General features: G+C 40.1%; 1 protein-coding gene across 1 annotated transcript in view; it reads right to left on the bottom strand.

The window, feature by feature from the left end:
- The window catches only part of si:dkey-127k13.1, a 70233-nt gene that overhangs the window by 32673 nt on the left and 17609 nt on the right, over window positions 1-19951 (bottom strand). The window contains exons 6-8 of the mRNA XM_034163008.1: window positions 6431-6527; window positions 6013-6335; window positions 5644-5908 (exon numbers count right to left, since the gene is read on the bottom strand). Of these exons, the coding sequence (XP_034018899.1) occupies window positions 5644-5908; window positions 6013-6335; window positions 6431-6527 (685 nt within the window). The remainder of the gene's footprint in view (window positions 1-5643; window positions 5909-6012; window positions 6336-6430; window positions 6528-19951) is intronic.

The following is a 19951-nucleotide window of genomic DNA, read 5'->3' as shown; positions in this document are numbered from 1 at the left end:
CAGCTGGTCTTTAAAAATGTTTTAGTGATCCTTTCAAGTTTTTGTCATTCTTTGAATAGAATACTGTAAACTGGCTTTAAGACTATAACAAAATTCAGAAAACAATCCAGCATCACATCATGGCATACCTTTCACTGTTGTGTGACCTGGTTTTGCCATCTTGCTTTCATTGGATCAGGCGTCTACTTCAATAGATTATCAGGTTTGATTTCCTCTGCTGTGCATGTGGGAAGTGCCTACAAAATCCAGAGACGGGGTTAACGAATACTGTTGAACCTTCCTGCAACATTTGGGCTCTCCAGAGGTTGCATTCATAAAGCTTCCTGCTACAAACAGGACTCCTTGTGACAAAATTTTCTAATTCTTAGAATTATGCAGCTTTGTCAGAACTTCCCCTTAAACATAAGACTAGGTTCTGGTAAAGATAAAACATCTTAACTTTTAAGAGAGTACCTAAAGTTAAAAACTGTTACAAATAGGGAGGAGGACTTCTAAAAGTCTTAAGAGATCTTAAGCAGATGAGAAAATAGCATAAAGACCCAGAGGCAGGACGAATATTCTCCAAGTGCCGCATGACAGCGAGTTAATGCAGCACCACGGATTAGATCATGCAGGGATAGTATTTGTGGTCAATCTCATTGAAGACGTGCTCACATCTCTCACTCAACAGAATGACACTGTAACAACAGAAAGTGATCTCAATGCTAACATTAGAGCCATTTCACAAGCTCACACTGTGGCACAGTTAGTTTCATACAAAACAAGGCATCCAGATGATTGCAGTGCTTCTCCGCCGACCAATTGTTTGATTCCACTTCATGTCATGGACACAACGTCAGTGGTCTGATACATTAGTTAGCACCTAGAGAACTGCTGTCGATGCAGAAGACCATGTCTTAATATCTCACCTAAGATATGATAATTCATAATTTTAGATTATGATCTTTGATTTGACCTTGACTTAGACTTATGAACTTGGCATGACCCGGGTTGCGAAAGGAAGGTCCACAGAATTTATATCTTCGTTTTGAGGCTAAGCAAACATTTATTTCTTTGAGAGTACATTATTATGACTTGCAGTACCAAAAACAAATGGTGTTTTATCACCTAAACGAAACAAGGAAAGTGGTGACCCAAAGGTTAGAGAAACGTGCTTGTAACCAGAAGGTCGTAAGTTCAAGTACACCATCAGATCTCCCTGTGTAGAGCGCTGTGTATGGCAGCAGCCTGACATCAATGTGTGTGAAATGGTTAATGTGAGGCATCACTGTAAAGTGCTTTGCATGTCTGTATCAGATGGGAAAGTGCTATATAAATGCAGTCCAGTTACATTTAAATTTATGTATGTTTAAATTTTGACCATTGCAGACTCTACATACAACATGTTTAAAGCATACAATGTTTTTACAGCAGGTTCTTCACTGTACCTTCAAATTTATTTTATTTATAGCGCCAAATCACAACAAAATTGCCTCAAGGTGCTTCACACAAGTAAGGTCTAACCTTACCAACCTGTAGAGCAATCACACAGGCAACAATGAATTCATCCTGTTTCAGTACAATAACCTTAGTCAGTCTACTTAGCATGAAAGTTGTAACAACTAAAGGCATCTTGACACTTGCACAGCTGTGCAATTCGTCGTGCCAATGTGTCCTGCTTGATGCCCTGCTATAAAATAATCATTTTTTAGACAATGATGCATTGCTCTCAGAACTTGGGTGAAGAAACCGTTCTCTCATCGCTTCCAGAATCACAGAGCAATTATCTACAGCTACAGGTTGTCTCGTGCTTGTGTGTGGTGCAGAACACATTTGGTATCTTGTCCCAAAAGGTAATTATTTATAATATATATTGCAATGGATTTGTAAAACAATTGCATTTTCATTCCTTCCTATGAGTTAGATCATGTATCTGTAAAGTTATGTTTATTATAGATGTAACATCTCTTCATAATGTATTTTCAGGTTCAGGTGCCCTGTGTGCAATTAGGGCTGTCACAATTATTACAATAGTTGTCAATCGCGATTATTTTTCATATTTGCGATTACCGTGAATTATTTATTTTATCCACAAAGCATAAAACGACTCAGAATCTGACGTCATTGTGCTGCAGCCTCGCTCTCGTCTTAAGGCGGGACAATAACATGGAGGCTGAAGAGCGATCCGTCCTGCCGTGTGGATAAGACGGCCGATTAAAACAGTGGCCGTCTTCTTCAAAAGCCGTCTAAAATGCGGAGCTGTCGGTGTGTGTGTGTCTGTGTGTGTCTGCGCGCACGCACGGAGTCAAGAGGCTGCAGACTGCGAGGGAGGGGTGCGTGAGGAGATTCCTGAATGCAGGCATGACACGTTACAGTCTGAGAACCATCAGTGCGCATCGAGCGCAGAACAGAGAGAGGATTTTAACCCGTGAACAAGTAAAAAAAAAAAAAAAAAAAAAAAAACGTGGTGAAGCTGCTTTTACTTCTCTCTGAACTTTCTCTAAAGGTGTGATTCTGCTGTTACCATCCTGTTCACACCATGTGCACGTCGTATGCTGAATTTATGAGATCATGAGATGAAATAAACGGTCAAATAGCTTTAAAAACATATTTAAAAAATGAGAATATATGAATGAACTGAGCCACAAAAAAAAAAAAAACCCTGTCATGGAGAAGCTGTGGTGATGTTCAGGGGGGCATTCTACACAGTAAAATCATCAGTGTAAAACTAAGACTGATGGTGTTAAATTAACACTGGTGATTTTACTGTGTAAATATTCTCACCGCATCAAAAACAGCATTCGGAACAGTCTGATCGTGCTCAAGAGACATTCGCCATGGTCAGGCACGTCTAATCCTGCCAGCATGTCCTGGACTGCACCCCCTGTGCATCCCATTCAGAGTATGCAAAGGACATACTGTAATGTACAAAGTCTGTGACACGCATTCATTTTGTGAAGTAGACGTGAACATTGCAATCATACTGAATTCATGCATCTCAGAGCTGCAGGGCAGCAAGCACATCTGGACGGGGTGTTCCAACCATAATAATCATATTGACACATATACAATGTCAGTCTTTCTCATGGGTTAGATCAGTGATTTTCAACCTTTTTTGAGCCGCGGCACCCTTTTTATATTTACAAAATCCTGTGGCACACCACCAACCAAAATAATATTATAATGCTATTACCTCTGGTTTGCGCAAAACCCAATTATCGCAATAGAAAATCAATACAGAAAACACCGCATTTCGAAAATCCTCAAGCATTTTGCTCTCTGATCTCAAGTAGGCTGTCACGATTAGGAATTTCTGGAGACGATTAATTGTCAGACAATAATTGCGATTGATGAATATATTGTCTTTTTTTTTTTCTTTTTTCCCCTTCTTTATATTATACTATTGTAGTATAATTACACAACTCTGGAAGAACGTTTGGCTTCTGTGAGTGAGAAACTGGGAATGGTGCATTCTTATTTTTATTTTTATCTTCATTTTACATATAGTCCCAACTTTTTATGATTTGTGGTTGTTTCTGTTGCATTTCTGAAATTGTTTCTCCTCATCAGTCACGTTTTGTGCTTAAACACTGCATTAAGCTCAAGATTGAACAAATAAATACCTTTGGAAAATAACAGCTGTTAAAGTTCAGAGTTCTCACCTGCTTTTTGTGATCTCTGCGTCTGAACATTGTTTTTTTTTTTTGCGACTCAGTTCATTCATATATTCTCATTTTTTAAATATGTTTTTAAAGATATTTGACCGTTTATTTCATCTCATGATCTCATAAATTCAGCATACGACGCGCACATGGTGTGAACAGGACGGTAATGGCAGAATCACACCTTTAGAGAAAGTTCAGAGAGAAGTAAAGGCAGCTTCACGTTTCCGTTTTGTTAACGTTCACTCGGGTTAAAAATCCTCTCTCTGCTCCGCGCTCACTGCGCACTGAACCTGCATTCAGGAATCTCCCTCCCCCACCCCTCCCTCGCAGTCTGCAGCCTGTTAACTCCGCGTGCGCGCACACAGGCACAGACACACACACCGACAGCTCCGCATTTTAGACGGCTTTTGAAGAAGAGGGCACTGTTTTAATCGGCTGTCAGCCTCCTTGTTATTGTCCTGCCTTAAGACGAGAGCAAGGCTGCAGCACGTTTGACATCAGATTCTGAGTCGTTTTATGCTTTGTGGATAAAATAAATAATTCACGGTAATCTCGAATATGAAAAATAATCGCGAAAATGAAAAATACCCACGGCATCCCTGACGATCGATCACGGCACCCTAGGGTGCCGCGGCACCCCCGGTTGAGAATCAGGGTTAGATAATGTATCTGTAATATTATGGTCATCATAGCTGTAACACCACGTGCAGGTGCGCTGCACCACAGTGTGTCAATGTGTCTCAGTGGCTCAGCGCAGCAGAGGATTTGCACATTTGCGCATCTGAACAGGGTGTCACAGCTGTTATACACATCATATGACAGTCACATTGTCAGTCCATCTTATGAGTTAGAAGCTGCAGAAGTGAAACTCAGCACAGCGTGAGAATGGTCTTCAAAACATGGATCTAACCATTAATTCTATTCTTTCCACTCAAGTGAACTATACGCCCTTTAACAAATTAAACAAGATAACTGGATGTATGTCTGTTTAGAGCCTTTTAAGTCAGTAACAAAACCTTGAATCTGCTCTTATGAGTCACAGGGAGCCAGTGAAGGGAAGCGTGGACGGGTGTGATGTGACTAAACCTCCTGGTTTTCGTCAAAACTCCGGCAGCAGTGTTTTGTACCATCTGTAGACATCTCAGACTCTTATGTGGCAATTCAGAAGATAAAACATTACAATAATCAATTCTGGAACACACAAAGGCATGAATCAAAATTTCTGCATCCACCATAGACAGGATAGGTCTGATGACTGCAATTTTAGGCAAGTGAAAATGGGCCATCTTAACCACTTTCCCAACACCCCTGTCACACCTTGACGATTTAGCCAGCGTATGTCTTCTCTATTAAAAACGCTGGCATAAGCCTAATATGTTATGGGTAAGTTTAGTATAAATTCTCTCGTTTGTCCTTCGAGGTCAAAGATGACCACAGCTCCACTATTAAAAAAAAAAAAAAAAAAAAAAAAAAGATTTCGATGGATGAACATAAACGGTGCAACCGAAGGTGGCTGATGAGGCTCATCCAGGCTTGAAAGGCTCGCCCACATGGAAGTGGAGATGGCTCGGGCCTTGCGTGCAGATCGCTTTGTTTGAGTACCTGCGATCCGTCTGGTCTCTGCTGCGCGGGCGCCACTTGTGATCTTGCTGCGCCATTGTGTACGGTCGAGGGCAAGCGACTCCCAGGAAGTGAGCACAAAGCCTAGGTTTTTGAGGAATGCTTTTTTTCTGTCCCCCAATGGAACACTTGCCCTGGCACAGTTCTCCATACAGCAGCTGTTTTGGCAGTCGACTGTCTGGCATTCTGATGACATGGCCAGTCCATCTGACTTGCGTCTTCTGCAGGAGGGTGTAGATGCTGGGGAGGCCAGCTCGCTCAAGGACCTCCATGTGTAGGACTCTGTCCTCCCACCTAATGTGGAGGTGGCGACGGAGGCAGCTCATGTGGAAATGGTTAAGCCGTTTGGCATGTCTGCTGGAGACAGTCCAGGTCTCACTGGCATAGAGAAGGGTGTAGTTAGAACCACTGCATGGTAGACCTTCAGCTTGGTGGTAAGGCTGAGACCTCTCTGTTCCCAGACATTCTCACGGAGACTCCCAAAAGCGGCGCTGGCCTTGGCAATCCTGTTGTTGATTTCGGCGTTGATGTTGACTGCACGAGAGAGGGTTCTGCCCAGGTAGGTGAAACTGTCAAACTGCCCTGCAGGTTCTGTCCTTTCACCGCGAGGTGCTGGTTGGTACATGACTTCGGTCTTGTTGATGCTGATGGTGAGACTCAGAAGTTGTTACGCGGCTCTGGAGAAGCAATCCATTACATACTGCATCTTCCGTTCTGTAACTGCATTGAGCGCACAGTCATCGCAAACAGTAGGTTTTCTGGTGACAGCCCGGGAGCGTCTGGGGTTGAACAGCCTGCCATCAGTCCTATATCTGAGCTAATGCCAGCCCTGGCAGTCCTGAAAGCGTCAGTCAGCATGGCAGAGAAACCATGCTGAACAATGTAGGGGCAAGCACACAGCCCTGTTTTAACACCACTGGTGACTATGAAGGCTGCGGACTCGTCTCCATCATCCAGAACTTTGACCATCATGCCGTAGTGAAACTGTCGCACGATTGTGATGAACTTGCCGGGGCAGCCAAACTTCTCCATGATTTTCCACAAGCCTTCTCTGCTGACCGTATCGAAGGCCTTTGTCACATCACGAAGGTCACAAAGAAAGTCACTGTGTTGCTCCTGGCACTTTTCCTGAAGTTGGCGGCACAGCGAATATCATGTCACAGTACCAAGTTCGGCACGGAATCCACACTGACTTTCTGGGAGGAGGCCCTGCTCAAGGTGTTGTAACTAGACAGTTGAGCAGAACGCAAGCCAGAATTTTCCCTGCAATGGACAGAAGGGAGATGCCTCTATGGTTGTCACACTGCTGGCATTTGCCTTTCCTCTTGTAGATGTGGACGATACAATTGTCCTTCAACTGTTTGGGGACCACGCTTGTGCCTCCACAATGACTGGAAGAGTTGTGAACAGTCCTGCAACAGTAGTGGGCCACCTGTCTGTAAATCTCAGCAGGAATAGTGTCCGATCCTGGTGCTTTGCCATAGGAGAGCTGTTGGGATGCGGAACAGGGTGTTGGCGATGACAAGGTCATGTGCAGCACAGATTTGAGGAGTAGCAAGCGTTGCTGTTACACTTGCCAATACCGTGTCTTTCAATGGCTCCGTCCCAGGTCTGGTGGTCGACCCCTACTCTTGCATTAAAGTCCCCGAGGATAAAAAGCTTCTGGACTGTTGAGCTGCTGCAATAATAGCTTCAAGTTCTTCGCAGAACTTGTCCTTGATGTCTTCAGGATTTGTCATACTGGGGGCATATGCGCTAATCAGAGTCCATTCTTCTCTCCCCTCAGTGGGAGCTGAAGAGTCATCAGATGGTCATTGATGCCCGCTGGAAGTTTGACAAGTTTCCTTGCAAGGTGGGACTTGATGGCAAAGCCAACTCCTGCCTCCCGCCATTCGGCAATGCTACGACCGCTCCAGAAGAAAGTGTAACCACCACCTTGTTCTGGCCACTAGCGCAGTTCTTCATTCTGGCCTGTCTGCTTTGATGTTATCCAGCAGGGTTCGCACATTCCATGTGCCAAGGTTGAGTAGCTTCAATTTCTTCTTTAAGTTTCAACAACTGAGTGGGATCCCCGCCAGCCGCGGCATGCTGACCGGGGGTGAGTATGTAGCAGACTATGTTTGAGGCACCTTTTCTAGCCCTTCCTCCATGGAGGGAGCAGAGCGATCCTAAACAGGCTGCTCAGTCGCCCAGAGGGCTGCCGAACTCCACTGCTGCTTCTGGTCCAGTAGAGCGCAATCCTATACCCTGGGCCGCCTGTGTGCAGGTTTATGACTCCAGCTTCCAGTGTATCCGCACCTACTGCTTTGCCACTCGCCCGTCGCCACAGGACTTGAGAGTGTGCAGTGATAGTGGTGGAGTCATGACTAGCGCACGACTTGGATTTAAGTGAAGGAGAGTTGCGCATAGTCGTCAAGCCTCACTCTCCTCGTCCGGTTCCATTTATGTCCATTGGCAAGACATAGTCAATATGGCTCGGGATGCAGTGGATGGCCAACAGTGCCCTTCGTGTCTCACTGTGTCCTGTTCGTGCTCCACAGCGCTTTGCTGGGTCCACCTTCCTGCCCGTTGAACCATCTGCTGGTTTCTTCCACGCAGTCCGCTGGAACCAGTCTTCGCATGCAAGGTAGACAAGCCCGAATTCACTGAGGGTTTTAAACCCATCAGCTACCCTCCACCTGGTTTAGCCAGCCAGTCAAGCCGTTGCCCAGGGTGCGGCCACTGTTGCATGCTAACAGCTACATGGAGCCACAGGTGAGAGCTGGGTGCATGACGAGGACCAAGGTGGGAGAACTACTCCAAAGAGCATGACATGTCCCCCCCCATCAGAGGTGCTATAAATGTATAAATTGTATAAATTAAGAGCACACTGAAGCATGTTGATATGTTGAGATGGTGACCACGTTGAAAATTTTGGGCATGCACAATATTTTCGACGTATGCCTCATATGTCCCACATACGCAGGCCATACGTTGTAGATTTGTAGACAGGTTTTAGAATTCATCACAGCACAGAAACAGCATTAGTGAAGGTTACAATGATCTTCTTATGGCCTCAGACAGTGGACTCATCTCTGTGCTTGTTCTGTTAGACCTCAGTGCTGCTTTTGATACTGTTGACCATAAAAATTTATTACAGAGATTAGAGCATGCCATAGGTATTAAAGGCACTGCGCTGCGGTGGTTTGAATCATATTTATCTAACAGATTACAATTTGTTCATGTAAATGGGGAATCTTCTTCACAGACTAAGGTTAATTATGGAGTTCCACAAGGTTCTGTGCTAGGACCAATTTTATTCACTTTATACATGCTTCCCTTAGGCAGTATTATTAGATGGCATTGCGTAAATTTTCATTGTTGCGCAGATGATACCCAGCTTTATCTATCCATGAAGCCAGAGGACACACACCAATTAGCTAAACTGCAGGATTGTCTTACAGACATAAAGACATGGATGACCTCTAATTCCTGCTTTTAAACTCAGATAAAACTGACGTTATGTACTTGGCCCCACAATTCTTAGAAACATGGTGTCTAACCAGATCCTTACTCTGGATGGTATTACCCTGACCTTAGTAATACTGTGAGAAATCTTGGAGTCATTTTTGATCAGGATATGTCATTCAATGCGCATATTAAACAAATATGTAGGACTGCTTTTTTGCATTTATGCAATATCTCTAAAATTAGAAAGGTCTTGTCTCAGAGTGATGCTGAAAAACTAATTTATGCATTTATTTCTTCTAGGCTGGACTATTGTAATTCATTATTATCAGGTTGTCCTAAAAGTTCCCTGAAAAGCCTTCAGTTAATTCAAAATGCTGCAGCTAGAGTACTAACGGGGACTAGAAGGAGAGAGCATATCTCACCCCATATTGGCCTCTCTTCATTGGCTTCCTGTTAATTCTAGAATAGAATTTAAAATTCTTCTTCTTACTTATAAGGTTTTGAATAATCAGGTCCCATCTTATCTTAGGGACCTCATAGTACCATATCACCCCAATAGAGCGCTTCGCTCTCAGACTGCAGGCTTACTTGTAGTTCCTAGGGTTTGTAAGAGTAGAATGGGAGGCAGAGCCTTCAGCTTTCAGGCTCCTCTCCTCTGGAACCAGCTCCCAATTCAGATCAGGGAGACAGACACCCTCTCTACTTTTAAGATTAGGCTTAAACTTTCCTTTTGCTAAAGCTTATAGTTAGGGCTGGATCAGGTGACCCTGAACCATCCCTTAGTTATGCTGCTATAGACTTAGACTGCTGGGGGGTTTCCCATGATGCACTGAGTGTTTCTTTCTCTTTTTGCTCTGTATGCACCACTCTGCATTTAATCATTAGTGATTGATCTCTGCTCCCCTCCACAGCATGTCTTTTTCCTGGTTCTCTCCCTCAGCCCCAAGCAGTCCTAGCAGAAGACTGCCCCTCCCTGAGCCTGGTTCTGCTGGAGGTTTCTTCCTGTTTAAAGGGAGTTTTTTCCTTCCCACTGTCGCCAAGTGCTTGCTCACAGGGGGTCGTTTTGGACTGTTGGGGTTTTTACGTAATTATTGTATGGCCTTGCTTTACAATATAAAGCGCCTTGGGGCAACTGTTTGTTGTGATTTGGCGCTATATAAATAAAATTGATTGATTGATTGATTGATTGATAGATAGATAAGTTATACGATTGTGACTAGGGGATGGGTATTGATAAGATTTTATTGATATCGATGCCATTATCGATTCCGCTTATTGATCCGATTCCTTATCGATTCCCTTATCGATACCTCTTGTGAATTTTCTGTGTACTAAAAGTAGGCTTTACAGGTTTTCTATGTCAACATTTTAAATTGGTCACTGGATCCTTGATCTCTGGACATAAATAAATCTGTAGTTTTTGTCAAAGCATTTCCTTTCAGACATTTTAGCATGAATGTCTCTCCATACCTCGGGATGAGCTCAGCCGGGTGCTGCAAGTCAGCGCAGGACGTCTCGTTTTGGGAGGAAAAAAACGTTTGATCGATTGCAGTTGTTTGTAATACAACCTTTGAAAAGGTGTCATTTGATTTAAACGGCATTTTGCTTTGAATTTATTAATCCGACTTGACTCAATCATTCTAATTTGACCTCGGCAGAGAGCTGCACAGCATTGGAACTGTGTGAACAGAATGGAGGACAATTCTTGTTCTTTCTCACAACAGACATGGAGTCCCAGTTAGTGACTTTAATCAGCACAAAAGTGACTCACGATTGACATATTCAGGAAAGAAAGTGGTAAAAAAAAAAAAATCAAAAAAAGCTGAAACCCCAACATTACCCCCACCACCACCTGCATGAAAATGTTTGAATTCTAGAAGCTTTGAAATGCAATCTGGGACTATTCCAGACAATAAACTGCAGAGTGCAGCATCCATTTGGTGCCACAAAAACCCCCCAACTTTCCTTATTTAAATTCATCCATCCATTTTCCTTTCATTCCAATAATATTCTGCTCTTACTAGGCTGCAGCAGTTTTCTAGCTTGGCAGATAGTTCTGGAGGAAATCAGTGAAATACACAATTTGACTTACGACAATGAACGCTGAGCCATTATTATACAGAAAACAATGCACACACAATCTGCTAAGATGTGAACAGCTTAATGCTAACTTTAACATTGAAAACGCCACAGACATGCTAACGTGTTAGCATCGGTCCCGTTTTTGTTATAAAATACATCTATCAACTGTTTCAGGAGACCATAACAGGTCAGTTTAACATAAAAAAGGTATATATTGGGACTTCCTGTAATGCCTGCCATCTAGATAGCCACGCTAAACCAAGCTCCGACATTTTCTGCAAAATAAACCTGTTTTAGACCGTGGACTTAATATTTAGGAGCACAAGCGATACTGTTTTCAGGACAGAAAATGCCAGGATCTACAAAAAATAGCAAGGATAAAGCAAAACTGGGTACGCAAATGAAACTTTCTGACTTTGGAAGATGTTTGAGCAGAGACCGAGCACTGTTAGCTCTGTAGACTTAGTCAGCAAGAGCTTTGGCAATGAGGCTAGCACAGAGATGGCTGAAATGTTCACTAAAACCTCCAGGGGACATGGTAACAGCGAACTCATGCTTGTGAAGGACGAGATTCTGAAGGGCGGTGGGTGATCTCCAGTTTGAGTTTACAGGCAAATTGAATGGTATACTGAAGGCATCGGAAGAAAAAATAAAACAGCTAAGTGACTGTACCAATAGCATCGGGGCAGGCTGAGATCCGCCTGTCCGTTGTTGAAGGTGACTACTGCGCAATGAACGAAAGAGTGGAGAAGTTGGAAAAAAGAAACCAGGTCCTCGATTGTCGATAAACGAGGTTCGTCTAAACAACATGCGCCTTGTGAATCTGCCGGAGGGAGCTGAAAATCCCGACATCTGTGCTTTTCTAAGCTGGCTTTCATACGCATTAGATATGCACCTGCGGGAGCCCATCATGTTAGAGCGGGCGCACCGAATTGGGCCTAAAAGGGGCACGGGAGACCCTCCGAGACCGCTAATCATGAAATTCCAGAGTTACAAACAGAAGACAGCTGTGATTAATGCCCAAAAGCAGAAGAAAAATATCCTGTACAAGAATGTTCGCGTTCAGCTTCACCATGACTTGGCTACAGAGGCGCGCAAACAGCGGAAGCAATACGACACGGCGCGTAAACAACTTTGGGAGCTGGGACTGAGACACGGAATAAGATCACCTGCCACAATGCTGGTAACGTACAAAGACAAGACTCTGACATTTGATAAACCCGCAGAGGTGGAGGAGTTCATACGCAAGGTCAAAGAAGAGAAATGATCAGATCAACAATAGTTTTGATTGTAAAGTAAAAAAAAAAAAACTGAGCCAAACAGTCACGTTTGGCTCGGCTCTGCCCCTTTTTAAAACAAAACTCAAAACGTATTTGTTTAGATGTGCTTTTGATACTTAGTCTTTTTAGACTTGGGAATAAAATGATCTGTGTTCTTCTTTTAAACTATATTTTAAATGCAATTTTTATATGTACAGCGCGTTGGTCAACTTAGGTTGTTGTAAGGCGCTTAACAAATAAAATGTGATTGATTGATGTGCTATTTTACGTTGATTTGAGTTAAACAAATCTGTGTCATGACTCGATGCAAATTCCAGAATTTTTTTTTTTTTTTTTTTTGGTTTTTCCTCTCTTTTTCTTGTTTTTTTTTTTTTTCTCCAATAAGGTAAACAGGTCAATAATGTACAATATTATATCCCCTCCACCACGGATGGGACTGGAGTTTCAAATGGCTTGCAATTCCTATTGTAATTATTAAAATATACATTCTTTTTTCTTATTCCCTATTTCCCTTTATTTTTATTTTATTTTTTATTTATTATTACTTTTTTTTTAAATATTATTTTCTCTTAGCCTTGCTTAGTTTAATTATGTTTATTATCTTCGTGATATTGTGTTATCCATAAGAATGTGCACATTGACTTGCTAAACAGTTATATATATATATTATATATATAATATATATATATATATATATATATATATATATATGAGATTCGGAACAGGAGAGCTTGGACTTTACTTTTCTGTGTATTGTTAAACCGAGAGGATTGATTTCGGATCTATCCCTAAGGTTAGAGGAACTCAACATAACCAAGGGGGAACAAACATCCTGTGAGGGAATGGGGCGTGTTTTCTTTTCTGTTTAAGAGTTCAAAGGTTCAGGATCTGTTTTGCTGTTTTATTGGTTAACCTTACTCAGATCAATAGCCAGCTAAAGTTATTTTTCTTTTTAAGTGGCACAAAAGGTAAATCTTAAATGTATGTCCTGGAATTGCAGAGGTTCACAGAAAATAAAAAATTAAACAAGTTATGAATAACTTAGAGATTCAGGTTCAAAAAGTATATTTTACAGGAGATGCATACAGTTGATGAAGACCATATAAAAATAAGTAGAAGATGGCAGGGAGCTGTGTATGCAGCATCATTTAATTCACAGGCAAGGGGAGTCATGACCTTATTCATAGCTCGATCCCCTTTCAAGTTTTCAATATAATCAAAGATAAACTTGGCAGGTATGTAATTATCCAAGGCTCATTACATGCAACTAGATTGAACCTTGTGAATGTTTAAGGTCCGAATGCGGACGATTCCAATTTCTTTACTGATTTTTTTTTTTTCCCCCCCTTACTCTTTCTTCACTTCCAGGCTCATATATAATAGCAGGGGACTGGAATTGCACTCTAGACCCAGTTGTGGACCATTCCACAGGAGCTGATCAAGCACATAATAAAAGTAGGGTAACTATTAAACATTTCATTAGAGAACTGAACCTTATTGATGTAGGAGGTATTTTAAACCTGATGAAAAGGCATATTCTTGTTATTCTGGAGCATAAGGGACTTTTTCACGCATTAACTATTTTCTAATTTCAGCCAGATTACTCTGTAAAATAGAATATTGCTTTATGATAGTATATTGCTTTCTGATCACAGACCATGTGGTTTTATCTATTTAGATGAGGCTCTTGTAAGAGATCCACCTAAATGGAGTTTGAATCAAAAATGGTTACTGGATGATAATTTTGTCAAATACATTGGCGAAGAATAGATCACTATTTATAGATAATACAACTGAAACAACTGCTGCAATTCAGTGGGACGCCTTTAAGGCTGTTCTGCGTGGCTGTATAATAAGCTATACCTCAACGAAAACAAGAGATTTCAACAAAAGATTACAATTAGAGGCAAAAATAAAACTGTTCAGAACCTGGTTATTAATAATTACTCAAACAGTGTAGAAAAAGAACTATTAATTTTAAAAGCAGAATATAACAAGATGGCTGCAGACAGGGCAGCCATGATATGAACAGAGCAAGAAATCTGGAAAATTATTAGCATGGCAAATCAAACACTTGGAAACAAGAAAAGCAATCACTTCAATTAGAAGAAGTAACGGAGACATAGTAACTGATCCAGTTATAATAAACAGTGAATTTAAGGAATTTTATGAAAACTTGTATGACTGTCAATACCAAATGATCCAAGTACTCAAAATGCATTTGCAACAGTTTGGAAATTCCCCAAGTACCAAATAAGGTTGTGGAACTTTTGGAAGCGGATTTGACAGAAAAGGAAATTAGTGAGGCTATAGATGGCATGAGGGCAGGCAAGACACCAGGCCCTGATGGACTCCCGATAGACCTTTACAAAAAAATATAAATTTAAAATTACTTATACCTCTTCTGGATATGTTTTTAGAAGCATTTCAATGTGGGAGTCTACCAACATCAATGAATGCTGCATTAATAACATTATTGCCAAAACCGGGAAAGCCAAGTGACTCTTGTGGAAATAGAGACCAAAAAGCCTATTGAATGCTGACTTAAAAATTCTTTGTAAAGTCTTGGCAAGGTGACTTCAAGAAACATCTTGAAGTCACAGAGATCAAATGGATTCATACTTGGACAGCGGGGTTTCCACAATGTTAGGCGCGTCCTTAATATTATTGAAGGTCTAGAGCAGGGGTGGCCAAGTTCGGTCCTCGAGAGCCACCTTCCTGACACTCTTAGTTGTCTCCCTGCTCCAACACACCTGAATCCAATGAAAGGTTCATTAAAAGTCTGCTAACGGTCTTTCATTGGATTCAGGTGTGTTGGAGCAGGGAGACAACTAAGTGTCAGGAAGGTGGCTCTTGAGGACCGACTTGGCCACCCCTGGTCTAGAGGAAACTACAGGTAAAGCTCTCTTATCTCTGGATGCTGAGAAGGCCTATGATAAAGTTGAAAGTCCTTATCTTTTTAATGTCCTGAAAAAGTTTGGATATGGGAACAGATTCTTAAATGAGTTCAATTATTGTACTTAAATCACAGCAAAAATAATAAAAACATTTCGCAATCAATTATAATAAAAAGACGATGTCGTCAGGGCTGCCTTCTCTCACCTCTATTGTTTACCTTAGCAATAAAACCTCTGGCAATTGCTATAAGAAAAATACTGAAATAGGTGGAATAAGTCTTTACAATACTGAACACAAAGTTGCACTTTATGCAGATGACATTATTCTGTTTATTTCAAACATGAATGAATCAATTCCAATCATTCTACATCTGATAAGTGAATTAGTCAAATCTCTGGTTATACTATAAATAATACCAAATCTTCTATTTTACTGATTATGACAAAGAAGCTGAAAATCCTGCTCCACAAACTTTATCATTTAAGGTGGTTGATCACTGTACGTATTGAGGCATAGAATTAGGCACAAATTAAACTTAATTGTCAAATCAAATTATGAATCCTTAATGAATGATATTACTGGATTAGTTGAGAGATGGATGTTTCTACCCACTGTCTTTGATTGGTAGAATTAATGTTATAAAATGAATATGCTCCCCTCTATATATTTAAGAATTTGCCTTTGCCTCCACCAACTGATTTTTTTTGGAAAGACTTAAAAAGTTACTTTTAGGATTTATTTGGAAAAATGCTAAACCTCAGATCCAACTGTCCTTACTACAATTTCCATAGAATAACAGACTAAAATCCCTAATATAATTTGGTATTACCGGGCCACACAACTGCGGGCAATTAAATTTTATTTTGAACTAAAAATGTCCCACAGTGGAAGGAAATGGAGTCTGAGGGTCTGAATGTACCATTTCCATAATTTTTATACTCTGACAAGGTATCTAATTTAGCAAAAAAAAAAAAAAAAAGAAAAAAAGAACCCAATTGTTAAAAACATGATTAATATTTGGTTTAAAGTTTGCAAATATGTATCTGAGCCTTGTAACCTGTCTCAATGTACTGCGATTTGGGCAGTGGTGGGCACAGATAACCAAAAAATTAACTTCGATAACAGATAATAAGATAACTGAAAAGTTATCTTTGATAAAGATAAACCGATAAACCACCCAATAATGTATCGGAAGTTACAGATAATCGATAACCGATAAATTCCAGTGTTGTCTATGGGACATTTGCAGTTACTAAAGAGCTGAAATTGATTTTTAACATGATCGCTTTTGAAAGAATCAAAAGCAGTAAAAGACCTAAAGAATAAACAAGAATGTTTGACCATGCTGCCCCCTGCAGGAAGCAGCACAAACAAATCCTGAGAGCACCCACAAAATCAACTCTTTACTCATCATAATCATTTTTCTTTCAACATTCTGCCCCTGCTGGAAGCTCTTGTTTACAACAACACTCCCACCACAGAGACACACCGAGAGCAACCATAAGGCCAACTCCCTATCAATTTCAAGACTCCGGTCAGGCGGAGTTCTTGAAAAATAAAGTCATACTAACTTATGGTGTTTTGAAAATACTGATAGAATAACTCCATTAATGTCAATTCTGTCATTTGTACAAAGTTAAAATATAACATATATCTTTTAATGTTGAATAAGGCACTAATTCTGAGGTTTTGTAACAAACACAGACCGCAAAGCATTCTGGGTAAAAGTGCTAAACAGTGATTGGTTCAGTAATCCATTATGTAAACCAACACGTTAATGTGACGTGTGTCGGTGTTGGTTTAAAGAAAAATGTGCTTTTGTAAAATATTCCATTTTATTGTAAAAACAGGCATTTTTACGGAGCCCTGGAAGTTGTCATCGCAACTGCATGTTTTAAAACTTTTATGATGGTTGTAAACGTTGCACTCAATATTAGTAAGTAAGTAAGTCAATTTATTTATATAGTGCCTTCACAGACATAAGGCCATGTCCAGACGTTGTCGGGTATTTGTAAAACCGAATATCTTACCCTTTCAGTTTGAGGAAAAACTTCATCCACACTACTTCGTTTAAAAAAAAAAAATCCATCCACATCGAACCGTATAAGGTGTTGTAATTAGTCTGCAAACCTTTGGGTGGTGGTACTGATTAAAATTCTATCCAATCAGGAGCTTATTCTCTTGTCGCGTCACTTCCACAAAACCTAAAAACATGGCGCCAACCTCGTTCGTGAAGACCGATAAGGAGTCGGAATTACTTCTAACCGTAGTTTTAGAATACAAAGTTAACAAATATATGCACACAAAAAGCGCCTGGACAATGGACAATACCAACACTTTGAGAGCAGCCATGTACCAGACGTTAATACTGCCATGAACACTACCTGGCCAGTAGATGGCAGTAGCGGCCTTGAAAAAATGTCAAAATTCCAGAGAATCGTGTCTGCTACTTTAAGATGCGTAGAATTTAACAAACGCAACATACACTAACATCTATAAACCCAGAGAATATATTCAAGAGAGTTTAATGCTGTATCTGTGGACCCTGAACAGAGTGTCTAAAATGCATTTGTCCTGTCGTGAACGTCAGATTACTTTATGCTACCATAATACATTGCTGCCTGGCACAGCATGTGCTCACAAAACCTTAAAAATTAGCACATTACTTTAAAACGAAAACATATATGATATTTTCACTTTATAAACTTCAGACATGACAATTTTAAATAACTTGTCTAAACGAGTGGTTAAAATTTTAACCATAAGTTAAACATGTATGCCTTCGGATGACTTGGTGACATTGTGATTATATTAGTATGGTGTTAAAGGAAATTACTTTTTTTTGGTCACCAGTTCTCCTTTGCTTACAGACAATAGAATAGTTTCTGATTGCAGAGGGTAGAACAACATGCCTAGGTAGGAAATTTTTAACAGGTAGGTCTCAACAGCTTTAACAGTTTTAAAAATGTATTCACTGTTCAGTTTATGTTTAGTACGTTATCGGTCTAAAAGTTATCGGACGGTAATTCAACGGAAGATAATTAGTCCGATGACGGTTTTTAAGTTTATCTAAAAAGATAATCAGATAATGAAAACATTATCTTCGATAATTATCTGTTATCAGATTATCGGAAGTGTGCCCACCACTGGATTTGGGGCAATCAATGTTTACTCAGGAAGGGCAGACACTGTTTTTCAACAGTGGGCTTTAAAGGGATTAAAAACGATACAGGACCTGTACATGACAAATTCAAATACTCTGTCATTTGAGGAAATAACAAGCCAGTACAGTATAGGTAAAAAAAATAAATAAATAAAAATATTTGTTCAAAATTTCTTCAGCTCAGAAATTTTATCATAACTAATCAGAATAATCTAATCAAACCTCAAAAAACAGCTTTGGAAAAATACTTTCAAAAAACAGTTTGAGTAAAGGTGCTATATCAGAATTATATAACCTGTTAATGTCGAACTCGACTGAAATTCTGATGCTAGGTTGAGAGCTTGGAATGAGGATTTAGCAACAAGTATTTCAATAGAAGATTGGGAATTGACATGTTCAAAGCACATAAAAAATTTGTTAGTACTCGATTTAGACTCCTCCAATATAAGTGGCTCATGAGAACCTACATGTGACACCAGAAAAATTGAACAGGTTAATCCAAACATACCTGATATGTGTGCAAATGTGACAATGCTAAGGAACTTTGTTCCATTGTGTGTGGCAATGTCCCGAGGTTGGACTTTTTTGGGACGAGGTCAAAAGAGCTGTAGAGACTATAATCCAAAAAGACATTCCAAAAGATCCTATACTTTTTATTTTAGGAGTTTATTCTGAAAAAGCAAATCACAAAGATTGAGCAAATGTTAATCAATGTGTGTTTCTTACAAGCAAAAAGATCAATTGCTATATACTGGAAAAAAAAAAATACAGGCCCAAGCTGACACACTGGGTTAAAACAAATGCTAGCAGTGTTTCCTCTGGAAAGAATAACTTGTTTTAAAAAAAGGGAAGTTGTTGCTTTTTGAAAAAAATCTGGGGACCATTTAAAACTTTAGATAATTTAAATATACCAATTGACAATGAAAATTAATGAGTAATGTATCACTGTAACCTAGGTGCGTATAAGATTTATCTAAATGCTTGGATTCATGACAGTTTGTGAAACAGACTGTATAACTGGGAAGTTTTTCCTCATTTTGTTTTATGTATTTTTGTTGTTGTTATTGCTTTTTTTGCATGTTTTGTTCATGCTCTATGCAAGATGCCAGCAAGATACCATGGTCAACTATATCAAGTACTGCTCTCAAGTACAGCAACAACAATGCAGAATCTGCATCCATGGCCATCATGCAATGGTTTACAACTTTTGTGAGGGCAGACACTGGAATGATGAGCCCGAAAGGCCGACTGTAAGGGCTCAAGAAGATCTTGCCCAACTGTCAGAGAATGAAGCTGCCTTACAACCACGCTTTCCAGCATTTTGGAGGAAAAATGATACATTAGAAATAGGTTTATAACAAGAATGTGTTTTTCTTTGTTCCCTTTTTTTTAATAAAAGAAAAAACTTTATTACTATTATTTTTGAAATGTTGTATAATGTGACAGGATAGTCTGTACTTTTCACATTGGAAAAAAGTCAATAAGACATTGTTTAAAAAAAAAAAAAAAAGGTAAATATTACTCACAGACCTATGCTCTTTAGCGGGGAAAATTAAGATAAACTACAATAAACAATGAATCAACGAAGCACCAGATCGAAGAACTGCTTCGACTGGTTCAAGGTTCAAAGCAAAGCCGCGCTGCAGAAAAGTTGATTACAGATCCGCTGCAGGGTCTGTAATCAATGTAGAGAAATTATCATTTTCCTGACAAACACCAACAAAAACAACAGCCACTCTGAAGGACCGATACGGGAATCGTTAAGCAAAAAGGTTACTGATGTCGGTGGATCGAATAATTTCTTAACGATACCC

The sequence above is a fragment of the Thalassophryne amazonica genome, chromosome 2, assembly GCF_902500255.1.
Source record: "Thalassophryne amazonica chromosome 2, fThaAma1.1, whole genome shotgun sequence".
Classification (NCBI taxonomy): Eukaryota; Metazoa; Chordata; class Actinopteri; order Batrachoidiformes; family Batrachoididae; genus Thalassophryne; species Thalassophryne amazonica.
This window is presented reverse-complemented; position numbering and strand designations above follow the sequence as displayed.